The 21457-nt window shown below is 36.2% G+C and overlaps 1 protein-coding gene across 1 annotated transcript; it reads right to left on the reverse strand.

The window, feature by feature from the left end:
- Positions 1-19184: 19184 nt before the first annotated feature.
- LOC149953682 (cuticle protein 10.9-like) lies at positions 19185-21075 on the reverse strand. The gene is made up of 5 exons (XM_090170275.1): positions 20944-21075; positions 20690-20855; positions 20216-20314; positions 19916-20143; positions 19185-19851 (listed from the first exon to the last, which is right to left on the reverse strand). Exons 2-5 carry the CDS (start codon positions 20699-20701, stop codon positions 19744-19746), a joined length of 447 nt encoding a protein of 148 aa, XP_090026401.1. The 5' UTR covers positions 20702-20855; positions 20944-21075; the 3' UTR covers positions 19185-19743.
- Positions 21076-21457: the final 382 nt, after the last annotated feature.

The raw sequence follows: 21457 nt of genomic DNA on the forward strand, positions 1-21457 counted from the left end.
TGACTACTTATTAACTCGAGGATGACTCCATGTTGACTAGACGTTGATTCCATATTGACTCGATGCTGACTCCATATTGACTTGATGAAGACTTTGCGTTGACTCAACCTTGAATCCTCGTTGATTCAATGTTGACTTCACGATGACTCGACATTAACTCTATATTGACTCAATGCTAACTCCATTTTGACTTGACGAAGACTCTAATCTGATTCGACGTTGACCTAACTAGAAGAATCGATGTTAACTTCACGATGACTCGACCATGACTCAGCATGGATTCCAAATAAACACGACTTACAGTTCAGTAGAAGATTTCGTTTAGAGACCCCTTAAAAGCGATTATTTTAAGCATAAACCAGTTTTCTTCTGTGTTTCTTCAAAATGCATTTTCCAAATAGTGTGCTATCGAAATAAGGGTCAACTCAAAATCACCTTCAGGTAAGATAATTAAAACAAGTATGAAATTGAGAGATCATGACGCGTCACTACCTACTCTCTTCGTTGAAAAAATACTAGCAGGCTAGTGGGATGGCGATAAATATCAACTACCTTCAAAAATGAAGCGAATGTTTATAATCCAATTCAATAGTATATCATTAGTTTACCAAATTAATCGTTATATGTTCACTGGTGAAAACGTTTAAATTTTAAATAATCCTTAGCTTATCATGCAAACAAGTTACCAGACTAATAACATATGCCTAGGAATTCTCAGTCCGTATCCATATAGTCATTGTCGAAACAGACAATCATTGGGAAAATGGAAAGTGTATCATCTATGACTATTATGTACCTTATGCCTTTTTGTAGACGACTACGACTACGAAGTATCGAAACAATGCGTTTTCGTTGCACCGTAATTTGTCGGTAGCGAGTCGAAAAGAGTCGATTTGGTGACGTCCTTGTTTGCGGTGTCAGAATGTTTTATGGGTCCTGGCCCGTTTTTTCCTCTCAAAACACACACACTAACCTCGTGTCCTTAAGGCTCGTTTTATGTGTATAAATAGGATGTTTTTGCATCCTAACTTAACTCTGTTTCAAGTTTTTTGCCAATCCCACCTCCACTTTATCGCTTCTGCTCGTTAAAAAAATTGTCGAAATTTTCCCAATTCGTCAATTCAGCGTTTTTCTTGTTCTTTATTGAGTGATGCGCTAATTGATGACATGCCTGTTTGAATTCACCTTGAACCGCTCGTCTCAATGGATACACGACATAAATATGGCAGAGCGTAAATGGCGAAAGAACATTTTATGTTGTCAATGAATGTTGAGCAAGGGACCAAGGGTTACAATTTTCACCAGAGTCCCGCGTACACATTCCAAATACCAGTTTCCCCAAAAAAATGAAGTCTTTAAATTTATTCTAAATTGGGCAGAACTAAATTGAATAGCCGTTGGGAAATGTGAATTATTCGAACCTACCCTTTATTCGGTAACCATGAAAAAGTTGTACCTAAAAATTTTGATCAATTGAATCAGTGCAATTTTTCGTGTAGTTTTGGTTTTAAGTTAAAATTGCCTATTTGAATAGTTAAATGATTTTAATTTGCCACTGTGAAAAGTTAGATAATTTCAGTTTACTAGTTTGAAAAGTTAGATAATTTCAGTTTACTAGTTTGAAAAGTTAGATAATTTCAGTTTACTAGTTTGAAAAGTTAGATAATTTCAGTTTACTAGTTTGAAAAGTTAGATAATTTCAATTAGTTGGAAAAGTTACATAACAAACATTTACTAGAACTTGGAAAAGTTAGATAATTTAAATTAGTTGGAAAAGTTAGATAATTTCAATTTTCTAGTTGGAAAAGTTAAATAATTTCAATTTACTAGTTGGAAAAGTTAAATAATTTCAATTTACTAGTTAAAAAAATGAGATCATTTCAATTTATTAGTTGGAAAGGTTAGAAATTTTCCATTTACTAGTTGGAAAAGTGAGATAATTTCAATTTATTAGTTGGAAAAGTTAGATAACTTCATTTTACTAGTTGGAAAGGTTAGATAATTTCAATTTTCTAGTTGGAAAAGTGAGATAATTTCAATTTATTAGTTGGAAAAGTCAGATAATTACAATTTAATAGTTGGAAAAGTCAGATAATTACAATTTACTTATTGAAAAAGTTGAATAATTTCAATTTTCTATTTGAAAAAGTTAGATAATTTCAATTTACCATTTTAAAAAGTTAGATGATTTCAATTTACTTAAATTTAACATAATTGTAATATTATTTCTTCAAAATTTAATTATCTTCGATTTATTGAATTGTTAATTTTATTAAAACTACACCAACTGTGGAAAAGAATATTTTTAAATCAAAACGGAACTGAAAGACGTTCTTCATTGTTGGAAGTCTTGGGAACGTCACGGTCGAGCTAGGTCTTAATTTGCGTCATCAGAATGACGCTCAGGGGCGCCTCAGGGATGGTTTGACGTTAAACCCTGAAATTACGGCTTTTTTAGCCCATAATATCATTATTGGCGTTAATTTATTTACGATTCGTAGCGAACGCGTCCTGCCGTATTTTATCTTCGCGAAGGCCTCCTGAAAGAGTTGACATAATGGACCCTAGCCCCGAGGACGACGACGTTGCGAGGGACGGGAGGACCGTGGGATGCGACCCCCGAAAAAAACCTCGGATGGGTTGGGCGGTTTCAATTTTTTGTAAGTGTGTGTGTTTAGGCCAAGTGAAAAGTTTCCGAAATCATCGCCGTGTTTATCAAGCCAACCGTGCCTCAATTTAAATGTAAAACGGTCCTTCCCCTCCAAATATGGAACAAGATGACCCTAGACTCGCGATACGTCCCTCTGAATGTAGTCCTTAGAACGGAAATGTCGCCTATGTTTTATGTTCAAGTGAAATAGGTGTTCCTATAAAATAAGGGAGGTCACGTGTAAATGTTTTTTGTACGTCACTAGTTATAGTTATTAAAGATAGAGAGCACGCGCTCGAGTCGATAAAGATTTTGGAATTAAAGTGCCCAAGAGCTTAAGCTAATGACGAGAAGAAAACTTTTTATACTTTTAATTTTTTTATTGTTTTATGTTATGGACCACCTATTGTGGAACCGTATAGTTCTGTCTCGTTACGAGTCCTTGGTTTCGTGATAATGTTAACTTTTTGTTTCGAGTCCTTGGTTTCGTAATAATGACAACTTGTGGTATTGAGTCCTTGGTATCGTGATAATGTTAACTTTTTGTTTCGAGTCCTTGGTTTCGTAATAATGACAACTTGTGGTATTGAGTCCTTGGTATCGTGATAATGTTAACTTTTTGTTTCGAGTCCTTGGTTTCGTAATAATGACAACTTGTGGTATTGAGTCCTTGGTATCGTGATAATGTTAACTTTTTGTTTCGAGTCCTTGGTTTCGTAATAATGACAACTTGTGGTATTGAGTCCTTGGTATCGTGATAATGTTAACTTTTTGTTTCGAGTCCTTGGTTTCGTAATAATGACAACTTGTGGTATTGAGTCCTTGGTATCGTGATAATGTTAACTTTTTGTTTCGAGTCCTTGGTTTCGTAATAATGACAACTTGTGGTATTGAGTCCTTGGTATCGTGATAATGTTAACTTTTTGTTTCGAGTCCTTGGTTTCGTAATAATGACAACTTGTGGTATTGAGTCCTTGGTATCGTGATAATGTTAACTTTTTGTTTCGAGTCCTTGGTTTCGTAATAATGACAACTTGTGGTATTGAGTCCTTGGTATCGTGATAATGTTAACTTTTTGTTTCGAGTCCTTGGTTTCGTAATAATGACAACTTGTGGTATTGAGTCCTTGGTATCGTGATAATGTTAACTTTTTGTTTCGAGTCCTTGGTTTCGTAATAATGACAACTTGTGGTATTGAGTCCTTGGTATCGTGATAATGTTAACTTTTTGTTTCGAGTCCTTGGTTTCGTAATAATGACAACTTGTGGTATTGAGTCCTTGGTATCGTGATAATGTTAACTTTTTGTTTCGAGTCCTTGGTTTCGTAATAATGACAACTTGTGGTATTGAGTCCTTGGTATCGTGATAATGTTAACTTTTGGTTTCGAGTCCTTGGTTTCGTAATAATGACAACTTGTGGTATTAAGTCCTTGGTATCGTGATAATGTTAACTTTTTGTTTCGAGTCCTTGGTTTCGTAATAATGACAACTTGTGGTATTGAGTCCTTGGTATCGTGATAATGTTAACTTTTTGTTTCGAGTCCTTGGTTTCGTAATAATGACAACTTGTGGTATTGAGTCCTTGGTATCGTGATAATGTTAACTTTTTGTTTCGAGTCCTTGGTTTCGTAATAATGACAACTTGTGGTATTGAGTCCTTGGTATCGTGATAATGTTAACTTTTTGTTTCGAGTCCTTGGTTTCGTAATAATGACAACTTGTGGTATTGAGTCCTTGGTATCGTGATAATGTTAACTTTTTGTTTCGAGTCCTTGGTTTCGTAATAATGACAACTTGTGGTATTGAGTCCTTGGTATCGTGATAATGTTAACTTTTTGTTTCGAGTCCTTGGTTTCGTAATAATGACAACTTGTGGTATTGAGTCCTTGGTATCGTGATAATGTTAACTTTTTGTTTCGAGTCCTTGGTTTCGTAATAATGACAACTTGTGGTATTGAGTCCTTGGTATCGTGATAATGTTAACTTTTTATTTCGAGTCCTTGGTTTCGTAATAATGACAACTTGTGGTATTGAGTCCTTGGTATCGTGATAATGTTAACTTTTTGTTTCGAGTCCTTGGTTTCGTAATAATGACAACTTGTGGTATTGAGTCCTTGGTATCGTGATAATGTTAACTTTTTGTTCCGAGTCCTTGGTTTCGTAATAATGACAACTTGTGGTATTGAGTCCTTGGTTTCGTGATAATGACAACTTGTGGTATTGAATCCTTGGTTTCGTGAGAATGTTAACTTTTTGTTTCAAGTCCTTGGTTTCGTAATAATGACAACTTGTGGTATTGAATCCTTGGTTTCGTGATAATGTTAACTTTTTTTTCGAGTCCTTGGTTTCGTAATAATGACAACTTGTGGTATTGAATCCTTGGTTTCGTGAGAATGTTAACTTTTTGTTTCGAGTCCTTGGTTTCGTAATAATGACAACTTGTGGTATTGAGTCCTTGGTTTCGTGATAATTTTAACTTTTTGTTTCGAGTCCTTGGTTTCGTAATAATGACAACTTGTGGTATTGAGTCCTTGGTTTCGTGATAATGTTAACTTTTTGTTTCGAGTCCTTGGTTTCGTAATAATGACAACTTGTGGTATTGAATCCTTGGTTTCGTGAGAATGTTAACTTTTTGTTTCGAGTCCTTGGTTTCGTAATAATGACAACTTGTGGTATTGAATCCTTGGTTTCGTGAGAATGTTAACTTTTTGTTTCGAGTCCTTGGTTTCGTGATAATGTGTACTTGTGGTTTCGAGCTTTTGGTTTCTTGAAAATGGGAACATGTTATTTCTTAGAAATTATAAATTTTTTATCCCTTGGTTTATTGAAATTGTAAATTGTTGTTTTGGGACCTTGGTTCGAGGAAATGATAAATTCTATTTGAGATCCTAATGCCTTGAAACCACGAACTTGTGGTTTTCGAGCCCTAGATTTCTTGATAACCCTAGGTTTATTGAAATTGTAAATTAGTTTAGAACCCAAATTGTTGTTTTGAAATTTTGGCTCCTGGAATAAGCGTTGTTTTGAATTTTTGGTTCCTTGAAAACGCGTAGTTTGGAACTCTGGGTTCCTTGAAAACGCGTTGTTTCGAGCCCGTGGTTCCTTGAGAACGCATTGTTTCAATCCCTTGGTTCCTTGAGAACGCATTTTTTCGATCACTTGGTTCCTTGAAAACGCGTTGTTTCGAGCCCGTGGTTCCTTGAGAACGCATTGTTTCGATCCCTTGGTTCCTTGAAAATTCGTTGTTTCGAGCCCGCGGTTCCTTGAGAACGCATTGTTTCGATCCCTTGGTTCCTTGAGAACGCATTGTTTCGATCACTTGGTTCCTTGAAATGCGTAGTTTCGAGCCCGTGGTTCCTTGAGAACGCATTGTTTCGATCCCTTGGTTCCTTGAAATGCGTAGTTTCGAGCCCGTGGTTCCTTGAGAACGCATTGTTTCGATCCCTTGGTTCCTTGAAATGCGTAGTTTCGAGCCCGTGGTTCCTTGAGAGCGCATTGTTTCGAGCCCGTGGTTCCTTGAGAACGCATTGTTTCGATCCCTTGGTTCCTTGAAAACGCGTTGTTTCGAGCCCGTGGTTTCTTGAAAACGCGCTGTTTCGAGCCCGTGGTTCCTTGAGGGCACATTGTTTTGACCCCTGGATTCCATGAAAATGCGAACTTGTTGTTTGGAATTTTAGGTTCCTTGAAAACTCATTGTTTCGAGCCCATGGTTGCGAGGAATTTCTAACCTCTGTCTCCCGCTTAGTTATTGATTTTTGAACTACCTTTCAATGGAGTAAAGTAGTTGACAGACCCAGAAGGTGACTTGGAGAGTTCCATAAGCCACTCGAGGCACTTGCGCGGATGAAATGGTCGTCCCAGGAACGTTTCATTGCACTTTGCCGAGCAACAATCGACGCCCTAAAATTTGTAAGGATTTTTTCATCTTCCCGCTGCTCAGGGTGGAATCCACCGAAAGTGGGGCCTTCTTACCTTGTCACTAGGCACAATGTATTTTTAAAAAAAGGGGAGGTTGAATACTGAATCGTGGTGTCCCTGTAAGTTAAATGATGTGCTCTGCTTTCGTAGAGGCCCGTTTTCTTATCATTTAGTGTCCCCCTTTTCTTCATCTTCGGCCCTGCGTCGGATCACGAGATAAATCTTTGCGTATCAAACATTAAAAGACCCCCAAAATGGGACACGTTCAAACTTGAGAGTTCATTCTGGTTGAATCCTCTCAAAAATCAAACCGAAATCTTACAAATGTTATTTCTTTTCCAAGTACATTGATTACAAATTGATAGTACTAGTTACATAATTAGTACCAATAATGTATTTAGGTCGCTAATAACGTTGAACGGTTACATTTATTCTTGCTGCCACGTTCTTTTCAGAGTGTCCATGTCATAGACTCATATATAGCACCATCTAGTTTCACCTTTCGAACAACTTTGAAAAATCTTATGCAAATGTTTCGAAGCTGCGTTTAAAATTCTCGAAATATGGTTTTATTTCCTCGAACTATGGTTCTATTTCCTCGAATTATGGTTCTATTTCCTCGAACTGTGGTTCTATTTCCTCGAACTATGGTTCTATTTCCTCGAACTATGGTTCTATTTCCTCGAAATTTAGTTCAAAATTATCTAAATCTGGTTCAAAATTATTGATATCGTATTCTAATTTCTCCAAATCAAGCAAAATTCTTGAAATTTGGTTCAAAATTCTCCAAATCTGTTTCTAAATTTTTGAAATCGTATTTAAAACTCTCCAAATCGTGTTCTAAATTCACGATATCTCGTTTTAAATTATCCAATTTGGATTCCAAATTCTCAAAATCTGGTACTATCTCGCGAGATCTCCTTCCAAATTCTCAAAATCTGGTTCTAAATTAACGAAACACTTTCTAAAATCTGTAATTAATAATACTCAGCTAGGCTAATACCCAAGGCACCACCTTAGGCCCAAGTTATCTTTTCATCACTTTAAATAATAAAAATTTAATATGAAACATTTCACACCAGTAAAACCTCAATGCGAACTCGCTGCTAAACGTGCTACAGTGCCATACCTCCGCGATTTAAATATATTTCGAAAGGAACCACATTCCACAGCAGTGCGTAACTCGGTCGCTTTCTGGAACACAATACGTTTTTCTCCAAACATTAAACGAAAAAATTTTCAAATCTGGGAGTGGCTTTAAAGACGGCACAAAAGACGAGCGAAGACTGCGTAATATTTAATAGGGTCTTTAAGGGCAGGGAGGTAGCTAACCCTTTGCTATAGGGCACGGGGTTTTTTTGCCCGCGTAAGGGAACTTCGTATTGTGTAACAGGGTAGGTAAAGGAGGCCCCCTGGTTACGAGCGGTCAAGGTTGGTATCCCAGCCTTACCTCGGGTCATTAGAGTGCGTTCGGTGATTAAGGTGAAAGGTCATTGTGTGTGTGAATCTTTCCCCATTTGCTTACTCGCCTTGAAACTAACTGGTTCTTTGGGGGTTTCTGGAGTTATACTTAGCATAGAAACTTACTTCATCATTTTTTTTTCATAGAGGTTCATTTTAATTTGAATATTAAATTAAACTATTCGAATATACAAATAATTTATTACTTTTTCTCGGGTGAGAATTGGCAGAAAGGATAATTTATGTTAATTTCTTAGATAAAATGTTAGCCATAATCTCATTTAATGTTCCACATTTATAGCGTGTATTAGCTTAAGTTTGTAATTTTATCTCACATAAGTGTGTCAATTGCCTATCTTCCTCGTGTTAAATTTAATTTGAGAGCTATTTCTAGAGTGACTACACATAATTGGTGGACTAAATTATTAGGCCTAATATCTGCTTTTTGCTTAATCGTCATAGTGAGGAGTGATAACGAAGGGCTTAATTTAAAGGCAATAAAAGTCGCTAGATGACTTGGGTATTAGCCTAGCTGATGATGATGATTATTATTATTATTAATTATAATATGATGATGATGATGATTATTATTATTAATTATAATATGATGATGATGATGATTATTATTTAAATAACTTTATTTCGACTGATTCCGGTTTGACAATTTTAAAAATTGAATGCACTAAATATTCTTATGTAAGCAATGCTAAAATTAATCTGAGTAAAAGCAGTGGGCTCTGGCTTGGTGGCTGGCGGAATCGCTTTGATTCACCGTTAGGCATCAAGTGGAGCAATTCTAGTATTCGTGCACTGGGCGTCGACTTCAACGTCGATGGCTCATGGCAAGATACGTTTTTCAAGAAAACAATTGCTCAATTGGATGAAAAGCTAGTCATTGCTAGTGACATTAAGCCCCGGTTATCCTATAAAGCTAGAACTCAGTTGTGTAATATCGAACTTTCGAAGTTTTATTACCAACTTCCAATTTTAAAACGTCCTACGGAATATTCAGATCCGGTAATGAAAAAATGTTTAAATTTTATCTGGGACTCCAATAAGCACTGGGTTTCTAGAGACGTAGTTGGTCAATCTGTCGATAGTGGAGGTTTGGGCCTTAAATCGTTAGATACGCAATGGAGAGCCTTTACCCTGGAGAGGTTCAAAAAAAATCTTGTCCAATGAGGCGCATAGCGTCGAAATTGCCTTTTTTGAATTTTATATAACTAAAAGCAATGTGTATAATATGAGTTTCCGCGTGTTCTCTTTAAAAAACATTGATTTTAAATTTGATTTTACCCCTCGTTTTTATCATGATTGTATATGCTTTTTAAAATCTATGAACTTAAGTTCGGAAAAACCCAATTGTTTTCAACAATATTAAACTTAACAATACAAAAATTATTATTAATAATAATATGATGATGATGATTATTATTATTATTAATAATATGATGATGATGATTATTATTATTATTATTAATAATATGATGATGATTATTATTATTATTAATAATAATATGATGATGATGATGATTATTATTATTATTAATATTAATATGATGATGATTATTATTATTAATAATATGATTATCATTTTTATTATTATTCATAATATGATGATGATTATTATTATTATTAAATTATTAATATGATGATCAGTTTTATTATTATTCTTAATATGATGATGATTATTATTTTATTATTATTCATAATATGATGAATATTATTATTATAAATAATAAATACATTTTAGGTTTAACAGAATCTTAAGCTAACTAGCGCTAGTTTCATTCGAGGGCTAACCACTCTTAGAAAGTCTGTACACCGGACTACGCTTAGATTAGCACTGCCAAAGGCAGGGACTTCAAAGATTATGCGTAGTCCCATTAGTACAGTCAAAGGTACGGCTCTGTACACCGATTACGCGGAGTGATCAGCCCCTCGGTTTCATTAAAGACAAGTTGAAACGAGTGCTAGCAATTATGTTTTATAAGAGTATCAGTTGGTCGACATAATTCTTCGTAGCATGTGTGTTGTGACGTAAATTTGACCTCATATCCCAAACGAACAGTTTTTCCAGTGATATAATGGTGCACTGGGACTTTTCCAGCCCTTTAGTGGTTTTCATAAAATCCCCATCAAAGAACTGCCTACGAGGTGGTATAATCTAGGAAGGGACAAGTAACTGTCTGTAGATTTTGGAGGTTTGTTTTTTTTATTGAATTTTGGGGTAAGGGAAACATGTTTGCCAGCTTGTTGACGTACATTCATGCGAGTCGTTTTAGAACTGGAACGTACTGAACTGAACTCCTACCAAAGAATGAGGGGGAAATTTATGTCGCGATTGCCAATTTCAAACGCCTATAAGGTCCTATAAACATTACCCACGCGGCGGTTCTACGCCTCAGCACGTGTATAACCAGTATGGAAGTGTCATACTTCTAAAATTGTTAACTCACGTTTATACTCCAAACTTCTGTTCAGTACAACCTAAAGTAAAGTCCATGAGACTACCAAAAATATTAATTCATCTAATTTTTGTTGGTATTTTTCTTGTACCGCTAAAGTAAAATATATTTAAATTAATTGAATTAAATTTAATTGCCACTTATAATTTTATTAAAATACTCATAAATGTGAAAATTCCGTTGCATAATACATTTGCATGAGTCTGAAATTTTAGTTTGTTTACGGGTAAAAATGTTGCCAGTTTTTTTTACTTTCATAGTACATATAGCATGATTTAAAACAATGAACTTTTTTAAATTCAAACTATTTAAATTGAAACAACTTTTGTGACCTTAATGTTTGATAATTCAAAATGGACTTTATTCCTATTTCCTCCTAGTGGCGAATTTTGGAAGCGGATGAATAGAATTGGGGAAGCAGACAATATTTTAACAGGGCTTACACACAGTTTTTGATCTAATTTATTTATTTAACACCAAAACATTTACGGCTACCCTGTTTTCCAGTTATTGAAGAACTGTTTTCTAAGCATATTTCGATGTAAAAGTACAAAAATTGCATGACAATTGGAAACCCCGTTAGGCTGTTACAATATCATCCGCTAGAGGGGGTAGTATTTCTCAATTATTTCCGGTATTTCCCAAATATTTCCGATATTTCACAAATATTTCTCGAGATTTCTAATATTTCTCGTGAATTTATAATATATCCTATATTTAATGTGGATTTCTAGAAATAATTATTTGGATTTCTCGCTATTTGTACACCATATTTCGTAAGTGGCTACCCCCTCGCATCGGCTTCCCCAATCAAATTCATCAGTTTCCAAAACCCACCAGGGTTGGACATAAGGCACTAGTCACGGCTTTTGACTACTAAAATTAAACATAAACTGGGTGACTAGTGAAAAACTTCCCTAAATATCCATAACCTTGTAACCTTGGCCCACTAGTCAGTAACTACTAAAATAAATTAAGATAGGAGGCTTACTAGGCAGGATGACTACTAAAATAAATATGCTTATGTCCAGCCCTGAAACCCACCGCTTGGAGGAAATAGCATATGTAACATAATTACTCATAAGTATGCCACTAGCTCTATTTCTTCACTAACGGTTTGTTTCACAGATATTAGCAGACGCTTTATTGAAAAATCGTCTGCTTAGCAGACGAAAATCCAGCAGTTCATGAGCTTCTCGCATTTGCCACTACGTGGCTCTATGTAAACTGAAAAGGCTAATTGAGTCATCCGTACCCTAAGTAATATTTGACGTCATATTTGATGTAATATTTGACGTCATCGAATCTCAAATGCCAATAATGCCATCGCTCAATTAGCTCTACGTCTGATAAACCGACGGCCATTATTTTAGTAAATCAAACCGGTTTGAACAACCAAGGCTTAGGAGCTATAGTGTCAAGTTCTGTGAATGTAATTAATTTGCAAATTAATGAGGTTCTCGGAGACTCACGTTCTTAAATAAATTTGCATTGTCAAATAAAAGAAGCAGGTTTATTGGAAAAAATAGTTGAAATTTACCAGATTCTTTTGAGCCTAGGCCTAACTCTTCTAGGCTTGATTTGGGTTTTAATAACGCTGGTGGAATATCCCACTTCGACGACTTGTTCCATTTTCGGAAAGCGATTACTTATTGGTCATTTTCCCCAACCTTTTATTTTTCTAAATTACTCATAATTGAACTTCATCCGCACAAACCGAGCGAGTTTATAAATTTCAATAAAGCTACATTGGGCAGACTGAAATTCCGTCGCAAAAAATTCCTTCTCAATTTAGAGGTTTTCCATTGGCTGAAATACATATGTTACTAGCCAATAGTGTGACTCCCAAAATTACTAGGATGAATAAATAGGTTAAAATCTAACGTAGTCCACCTTTTTACTGGTTCGTGGTGAAACAAACCGTTAGTGAATATTTTTTAATGGAATAAAGGTACAGTGGCATACTTATGAGCAATTATGTTACATATGGAAATAGGAATAACGTCCATAGGACAGAGACCTTCTATGGGCAAACGTTCGCCATTTTCTGCGGTGTATAAACGGCGCTGCTAGACCAAATTTGTAAGCCTGCCCAAAAAAAATCGCAGTGTTGCCAGATTCTAATTATTATGTTTTGAAAACCCCGAATGTCGATGTAGGAATTTTAATATCGTTTGAATTGATTCTTGATTACAATCTAATTCAATTTCTTCTATTTTAGGTAGTGTAACTAGTTCGTGGATCCATTTTAAAGATAGTTATTTCGCCAAGTCCGGCTCCTTTCATTTACGGGAACCTTAATAGAAATTCTTATTTTAGCCGTTTAAAAGGCTTAAGAATAAATTACGCTATAAATTCCCGAAGAGAGGGGTAACTCTTTTTCGCACGGTTTTCACTCGAAAACGCATTATAGCAAAAGGTGCGTTTTAAATATCTCTAGCCGCCACTGCACACCTGGGTTAGAAAGATGGGAGGACATCGGCGTGACACACCTGTGACTACTATTGCCGCATTCCCACTGCTCCTCGTATTTCGGGGGACAGGTTTCGATTCACCCTTTCTTGGGACCACTCTTGCGCAAATTCTTTTCACCCGTTCCTCACTTTTACTCTCGCTGACAAAACGCTTCCGGAAAGCGCTTCTAGATGGAAGCACCTTCCCGCAAAGTGGATAGCGACTCCTCTGCCCTCTATTGGGGAAGATGCGTATTAAAATAGATAATTCAAGCTTAGGAAAATAGCGCCATCTGCTTTAATACCTGTCAACTAAATGAATGAAGACAACTTTTGGATTTAAATTTAGGCAGAAACTTTGAGCTCTTGCGTTATAGGCGAAATCGGATACATATTTAAAAGTAAAGCAGGGTACGTACACGGAAAAAAATGTGTGTGTTTAGACCATGATCAGCAGAGCTATACTTAAGGCGCGAACACGTTTTTATTTTCATCATGTACCCGGGTTTATCCATTAAAATAAATTGAGTTAAAATTCTATTGTAACTGTACATGTGTAAAAGACCCACAATCATGCTTCTTAGGGGCCCATCGCCTTGCCTTCCACAAGCACCCTCCCCGCTTTCAAATAGAATCATTTTCCCCGGGCCCAAACTGTCTTTGTACGGTACTGTGCATATGAGTTTCAAATTTACTTAAATCATAATTATAAATTTCGAAATCACTGGATTCAGGTAACCTTCAATTTTGAATTTTACCGCCTTAAAAATCTCGGCAACTTTGCAATGGAACGAAAGCGCCATCTGTTGAATGATTGAGAATTTAATTAGGAATTATATTGTTAAATGGTATTTCTTTATTATATTAATTTATTAGTATAATTATTATAGGTTATTAGAGTATTATTATATATTTTGAAGTTACGTTTCGTTCAAATTTTAAGTAAAATTTAACATTGCTTTTAATAGATGGCAATAATTTTTTTTTTTTACTTTCAAAGTATCATCGTTCGGTTGTGGGAATCTAATAGAATGGAAGTCAGTGGCGGTTGTCAGTCGCCGTCCATGCTCACTTGCTTTGGGACGGAAAAAGTATACATTTTGCAGTGACGAATCAACCAAAAAATCTTAAGATTCAGTCGGTCAGGGAATAAGAGTTGGGAATGATTTTTATTACATTAGAATCGTTATAATAATTTTGTAAATTTTGAATTCATTTTAGAATTTTGAATTTATTCATTTTAGAATTTTGAATTTATTCATTTTAGAATTTTGAATTTATTCATTTTAGAATTTTGAATTTATTCATTTTAGAATTTTGAATTTATTCATTTTAGAATTTTGAATTTATTCAATTGAAAATTTTGAATTTATTCATTTGAATATTTGTAATTGATTAATTTGAATATGTGGAATTGATTAATTTGCAAATGTGGAATTGATTAATTTGAAAATTTGAAATTTACTAATTTGGATTTGGTAAATATGAAAATTTGAAATTTATTTATTTGGAATTGGTTAATTTGAGAGTTTGGAATTGGTTAATATGAAAATTTTGAATTTATTAATTGGAAATTGGTTAATTAGAAAATTTGGAATTTATTAATTGGAAATTGGTTAATTAGAAAATTTGGAATTTATTAATTGGAAATTGGTTAATTAGAAAATTTGGAATTTATTAATTGGAAATTGGTTAATTAGAAAATTTTGAATTTATTAATTGGGGATTGGTTAATTTGAAAATTTGGAATTTATTAATTGGGAATTGGTTAATTTGAAAATTTGGAATTTATTCATTTAGAATTAGTTAATTTGAAAATTTGGAATTTATTAATTGGAATTGGTTAATTTGAAAATTTTGATATGTTAAAATTTTTAGGGATTTATGAAAAACAATTTCTTCATAGAATTTTTATGTGTCTATAATTAAAATCCATTAGTCGAAATAGTTTCTGAAAGCTATGTGGTAAGTAACGTCGAATTGACGTAATATCCAAAACGATATGCGCCTCTATCGATAAAAATACGCTTCCTACACCTCGGCACGGCTCCATACGACGAGGCAAAGAATACTTCATTTAGCGAAGGTGACCCACGTTAAGTAAAGGCATACTAAAAATGGAATAATAACTAGGGCTGTGCGAGTACTCGAACATCATCGAGTACTCGGCCTTTTTTGAGGTCGAGTACTCGAACTCGATCTCGAATAAGTAATTGGAGAATACTCGTCGATTACCGAATACCAAAAAATTTAATATTCGGGTACCCGATTACTCGAATAAGCTGCTCTCTAAACTCGTCGAGTATTTGTTTTTCTATTTTCGTTGCTACAAAGTTCGAAGAGGGGTTTTATACCTTTTTGGGGGGCAATAAACGGTAACTACATAGTTGTGGAAACTGTGGTTCATTTAAATTAAAGGAATATTTTTCAGCATTGAAAGTTACTCCGTTTAAATTTAATTTCATAATTACTTGAATAAAACCAGCTCCTAATCAAGTACTCGATAACCCGACTCGTTAAAAATATTACTCATTTTTTTTTAGTTACTCGACTCGAATAAGAGAAAGTTTCCCCTTAATCAAGTACTCGCGTACTCGACTCGACTTCAATATTACTCGACTCGAATACTCGATGAAAAAATATTTGATACTCGATAACCGACTCGATTGCCTAAAACCACTACTCGCACAGCCCTAATAATAACACAGCATTAAGGTATCGTTATTTCACTGCATACGATGGTTGGTTTTAGAAGAAAATCGCCGATAAATAATTATGGTTTTTAAATCACATCAACATATTTAAAATCTGGAAAATACCTTACAAAGCACTTTACAGAAGAGTGAAGATAGACTGACCGTAGGGAAAGGTATGAACATAGTAGGAATTTTCCAAAATCATCGCCGACGCCTACAATCATTGCTAGGTGAGCAATAATAAGGGGAAATAACCTAGGGGTCGGACATTTACCAAAATCCCGTACACTTTGTCTAAAATCGCAAAATCTTTTAACTCTCTCTATGGTAAATTAACATTGAAATCCCAAAATCACTTCAAAAATAATGATAAAATCGCCAAAATCTCTACGAAATCCCGAAATCCCGTACAAAATAATGGCAAGTGTCCGACCCCTCGGAAATAACGGCGCCCATTTTTGGACGCGAAACCAAAGTCTATTCCTTCGGTGGCACTGAGTATCTCCAGCAAGCATGCAAACCGTTATTCCCATCCCTCTACAGTGGCGCCGATCCCATGGGGGCGGCGGGGCTGAAGCCCCCATTGGTAAAACCGCCTATGTTAAAGGCAGTTTACTTTTAAAGGCCGACTACATAGATCTTCGGTTTACTCTGTTTTTCACTGGAAGTAGGCTTACTGCAATACATGCAGTCAGCCTACTTCCAGTGAAAGACAGAGTAAACCGAATATTTATGTAGTCGGACTTTAAGCATCCGTAGCAAGAAAGTGTTGCCAGCAGCCTCATTCCAAGTTTATTAGTGAGCTTCGGCCCCCATTGGGAAAAAGCGATCGGAGCCACTGTCCCTCTATTGGCGAATTAGGCACTACAGTGATTACGGACATACAGAGGCCATGTTAGAAAATTACGAAATCTACCCCATCTTACGGCTCATAACACAGGGTTCGCACAAAATTTAAATTCCCTGACATGTCCCGGTTTTCGCTGACCAAATTGCCAAATTTTCCCAGACCATTTTTGTAGAATAAATGAATGGTTTGAGGTAAAAATCTTAAAAAATATTTTCTTTCAAAAATTTATTTGCCTGATTTTTAGGGGTCATTTTAAAATCGCCTCCTTTTCAAATCCCTTTACTTTTCCCTGGAATTTTGGAATTATTTTCAAATTCCTTTACTTTTCCCTGGAATTTTGGTATTATTTTCAAATTCCTTTACTTTTCCCTGGAATTTTGGTATTATTTTCAAATTCCTTTACTTTTCCCTGGAATTTTGGTATTATTTTCAAATTCCTTTACTTTTCCCTGGAATTTTGGTATTATTTTCAAATTCCTTTACTTTTCCCTGGAATTTTGGTATTATTTTCAAATTCCTTGACTTTTCCCTGGAATTTTGGAATTATTTTCAAATTCCTTTACTTTTCCCTGGAATTTTGGAATTATTTTCAAATTCCTTGACTTTTCCCTGACCTTTTGGAAACCTTTTAAAATTCCCTGACTTTCCCCTGACCTTTGAAAACATTTTCAAATTCTCTGACTTTTCCAGGTTTTACAGGTCGTGTACGAACCCTGTAACAAAATTATTATGGCCATTACAAACAAGTTGGCAACCCAAAATATACCTCTCCTCGGTAGAATTGTCCCTAGTGGTATTAATTTCTCGAGATAACCCTTAAAGATATATCTCCGCAATTTAGAGTTATTTGTTAAAAATATTAACCCATTTCTATCCCGCCCGGTATAAAATTTTAATTATAATTAAAATAATTGAGACGAAACGACCAATTTTAATTTATTCAGAATATCATAAGTTAAGTAGTTACAACAGTACGTTAGACGTACTATAACAATGCACAATTGAATTAAACCCTTTTACAGAACAAGTTTATCAGTTAAATATAATACGACGCAAATTTTAATGAAAGAAATATCTACAGAGGCTTTTTGGAATTACTCGCTTACGAAATACTTGCCGCATCTTTAACGCTCATTTTATTTCAACACTCGCCCTTGATGAAGATACCGTAGATATCTGGTAGTGGACGACTCGTTCACTTCCTGTTGACGTTGTGACGCATACCACATGAAAAAGACCAATGCCGTCCAATTTCCAATATCATATAATGACTCGCATACCCAAGAAATCGTAGATATCCAAATATCCACACCAAATGTATTTACAAGAAGCAAAAACCTTACCATCAACAAAGCACAGAGAGCCACTTGACTAACCGCCAGCTTTTAAAGCAATTAACGTTAAATTATCTCCTTTGAATTAACAGAACTATATATAGGTCGTTAAGAAAGTGGACTACCCACAGGGTCTACCCTTTAACCCTCTAATCTCGGCTGACTGCGCTAAAACAAGATTTAACCTTTAAAAAATACCAGATTAGGCCTTCATAAATTCATTAATAAAAAAAGACTTTATTACCTATTATGCTTACGATGCCTGTCTTAATTTCAGTGAATCTAAGCAGCTATCGGTGGTTCTGTGGTAGAGCGCTCGACTGCCAAGCCGAATGGTCTGGGTTCGAAACCTGGGTGGCGCATTTGTTTTTAATCAATAGAGAAACGCTAAATTAGAATTTCTTCGATGCAATAATTTCAATTTCAATTCTATTTCAATTAAACCAAAATTTCGTACTCTATTAAATACGCTTCCGATAAAGCTGAAGGTCTAATTTTCAATAAGGCATAACAAGTGTCGGTGGTTCTGTGGTAGAACGTCCGCCTGTCAATCAGGAGGTCTCGGGTTCAAATCCCGCCCGATGCGATCGCAAATTGATACTAAGACGAATACCGTGTACAACTGGTGGAAACCCTGCCATTGAACGTTGAGAGGTAGCATTACACTCAGCACTCGGTCCGTCCCAAAGTCATTAAGAAGAAGTTGGAGAGAAAACGCCCATATAAACACAACAGACTCAACATGCACATCCATCAGAACACAAACACAACAAATTCAACACTCACAACCTACGCATAAACATTACAAAAACGTAATACACCAAACCGTCACGACGGTGAGCGAAAAAACACCATCCAAACCAAACCGCAAATGCATCCGTTAACGCTCACCGTCGCACGGTGGTTTTGCCAACCCTTTGAGAAACTGCGTACGCAGTGATTACACTTTGCACCGAAAATGCGAACGCGTTCGCAGTCCTGACAGACAGACACACCCACAGACCCACCCACAGACCCACCCACAGACAGACACGGTCGTTGTATAACCCCTCCTAGGGGACTTTGTCCCCTCGGAGAGGTAAAAATAGACTCAAAAATTATGGAGCTTAGAAGCTCCATTCAAAAATAGGGTGTTGCCAACAAGAGATGCTACGCATAGAAGTTCCATGTGTTACCCATCACGATCGCTTCATGTGATACATTCGCACATGGGCAGTCGGTGTTACGCCCATTTTCGCCGATAGAGGGATTGTGGGAGTCGAACCATCCCTGTAGGTAGCTAGTATGCTATAATATGCTTATTGATATATTTAAAAAAAAAATTTAGCAATAAAGAATCTTTTATTTAGCCCTTTTTTGTATTTCCATTTTTCCGACAGTGCCTTCTAAAATAACAAGCTCTCTTAAACAATGAAAAAGTAAAAGTAAATCAATTTAGGACGTAAATTACACGTTCTTGTAACTAGTGAAACCATCTCCCGGCCGCTAGATGGCGACCGGGTAGCGCTTTTCCGATTACAAAACCGAGTAACGAAAGGCCCAATATTAATCGAACACGCGGGAAAAATTAATCGACGATAGACGAGACACGGACGACACGATATTTACACGAACACGACGGAAAAAAATTCACCTATTTAAACTACATAATTAAATTCTATTTAGAAAATATCGCAGAAACAAAATCACAGATAATTTTCGCCTTACCAAGGCTTAACACTCCTGCACGCAACGATATTAAATTATACCACAAAGTTTAAACAGATTAAGAGAAAACGCGTTTGGAAGTTAAGAATACAATTTAGTCTATTTTTATATATATATATATATAGCGGAGAGTTACTGGCAGTCAAAAGTCCGTAGTTTTCCCCCAGAAGAAAGTGTTGGAGAACTTGTAAAGCAGTTGGAAGTTTCTAATAAGCGTATGGGTAGGGCCTGCCGTAACCGGCGGCGATTGGAGCTGCGGCTGGAACGGTGGATGGAGCGGGGATTGTCGGATGTGGTTGAGCGGTAGAGATGATCTGAAACCGAAAAACACGAGAGTCAGTCGTTGAAATCATCTTGGGTTGGTGGGGACCTAATTACCTGTACTCCAGCGGGGGCAGAGCTGACGGTACCAGGTTCGTTGGTTTCAATGGTGGCTCTGAAACCCAATTCGTCGGCGACGTAATGTACTTGTCTTACGGTGCCTTCGGGGGTGCTGAGACTGTAAGAACCGACCTTCCTGTTAGCTTCATCACCGGTTTCTTGTTTGCTGAGAGAACCGCCATCCCAGGTCAGAGCTTGGTAACCGACATCGTATGGTTGAGGTGGCTGTACAGGTCACGATGGGGTTAGTTTAATCGGGTGGCTCCCAGTATCGGGTGGATGGTATTTAATACTTACGTAGACTGGTTCACCGTAACCGAGGCCAGCGCCATATCCCAAAGGGGCGCGGAGGATTTGAGCCTGGCTGCAAAGGGCCAAGCAAACGAAAAGAAGAACCTGGAAACATAGTTGTTTTATGTTTAGGTTTTTCCTTTAATGGACATAATTTAACGCGATATGGCTATTTTTTAACAACTATTAATTTAGTATAATTTCCATCGATTTATTTAATTTGCTAGTGGGCACATTTTCAGTGATATATTAATGCTTGATTTCCAGCCCTTTCTGTTAGCATGGAGCCATCTAGTGACGAACGAGAGAAGCTCGCTTTCTGCTAGATTTTCTTCTGCTAAAGGAAGGACCGCAAAGGCTTAGTCTTTCAAACACAAATCCCTCATCTAAGCAAACTTACGAGTTGTTCGTTAAGTGGCTCAAGTTAACCAAATTGTCTAACTAGAATTTGAAAACTATCCTGCGTTTTATACTATGTACCTGGGTCAACATATTGATGATTGGAGGTAAAACGGATGTTTGTAAAATTCCAAAGAGAGGATGTCAGGGTACTCCTTGTCCTGATGGCTTACTGGGAAGCGAATGATGACTTTGCCCATCGTCCACGTCCCTTATATACTCGCCATCATGGCCCAAATTCTTCACTCTACCAGATACATTTACCAATAAACATTATGGATTAAAAAAAACGAAGTAAATAGTTTAGCATCTTTCTCTGGCTAGCTTAATCTTACAACTTTTTACACAATCGGGATGGGCGGATGAAGCATCGAGTTCCAGTAGCGCCCGCCTTTCCGCCAATTTCCCGGTTTACAAAGTAATGTTAAAGGTCCAACGGTGCACGCCTTATCTGTCGTATAATTCTCCCGGTTTGTCTAAGGTCGTAATCTGGCTCGGTATTCAATTCCTTACATTTTTAATTCAACTTTGTCGGGGAATATCCCGCTTAGTTAAAAAGGTTGATTAACTGATCGATAACTTTTTAAAAAGTCGAGTATGAGAATCTAGGCTAGAACCTCCAAAAATTATCATTTGGAAAAAAGATATTAATGTCTGATTTACGTGACTCTCTAACCGTCGCGACTGTTTGTTTCTGGCCATAGGTGTTGTGTACATCTAGAGATGGTTTCGGATAAACCTTCGCGGACCTCCTTAGATTTATCGACTCATTTCGTTAACTTTGGCATTTTAAAGAAAGTTTCCGAAAATTGTAGTTTGGGGGGAACCATTTTTCTTAAGCGTCGCGCC

This window comes from Leiobunum rupestre, chromosome 3, assembly GCF_980474605.1.
Source record: "Leiobunum rupestre chromosome 3, qqLeiRupe1.1.hap1, whole genome shotgun sequence".
Lineage (NCBI taxonomy): Eukaryota > Metazoa > Arthropoda > Arachnida > Opiliones > Sclerosomatidae > Leiobunum > Leiobunum rupestre.

Excerpts from the sequence above, each read along its gene's own strand:
- LOC149953682 (XM_090170275.1), bottom strand. Across the intron at positions 20,144-20,215 it reads GTTACGGTGAACCAGTCTAC|CCACCTCAACCATACGATGT; the intron begins GTAAGTATTAAA and ends TGACCTGTACAG. Across the intron at positions 19,852-19,915 it reads CTGCCCCCGCTGGAGTACAG|ATCATCTCTACCGCTCAACC; the intron begins GTAATTAGGTCC and ends TTTCGGTTTCAG.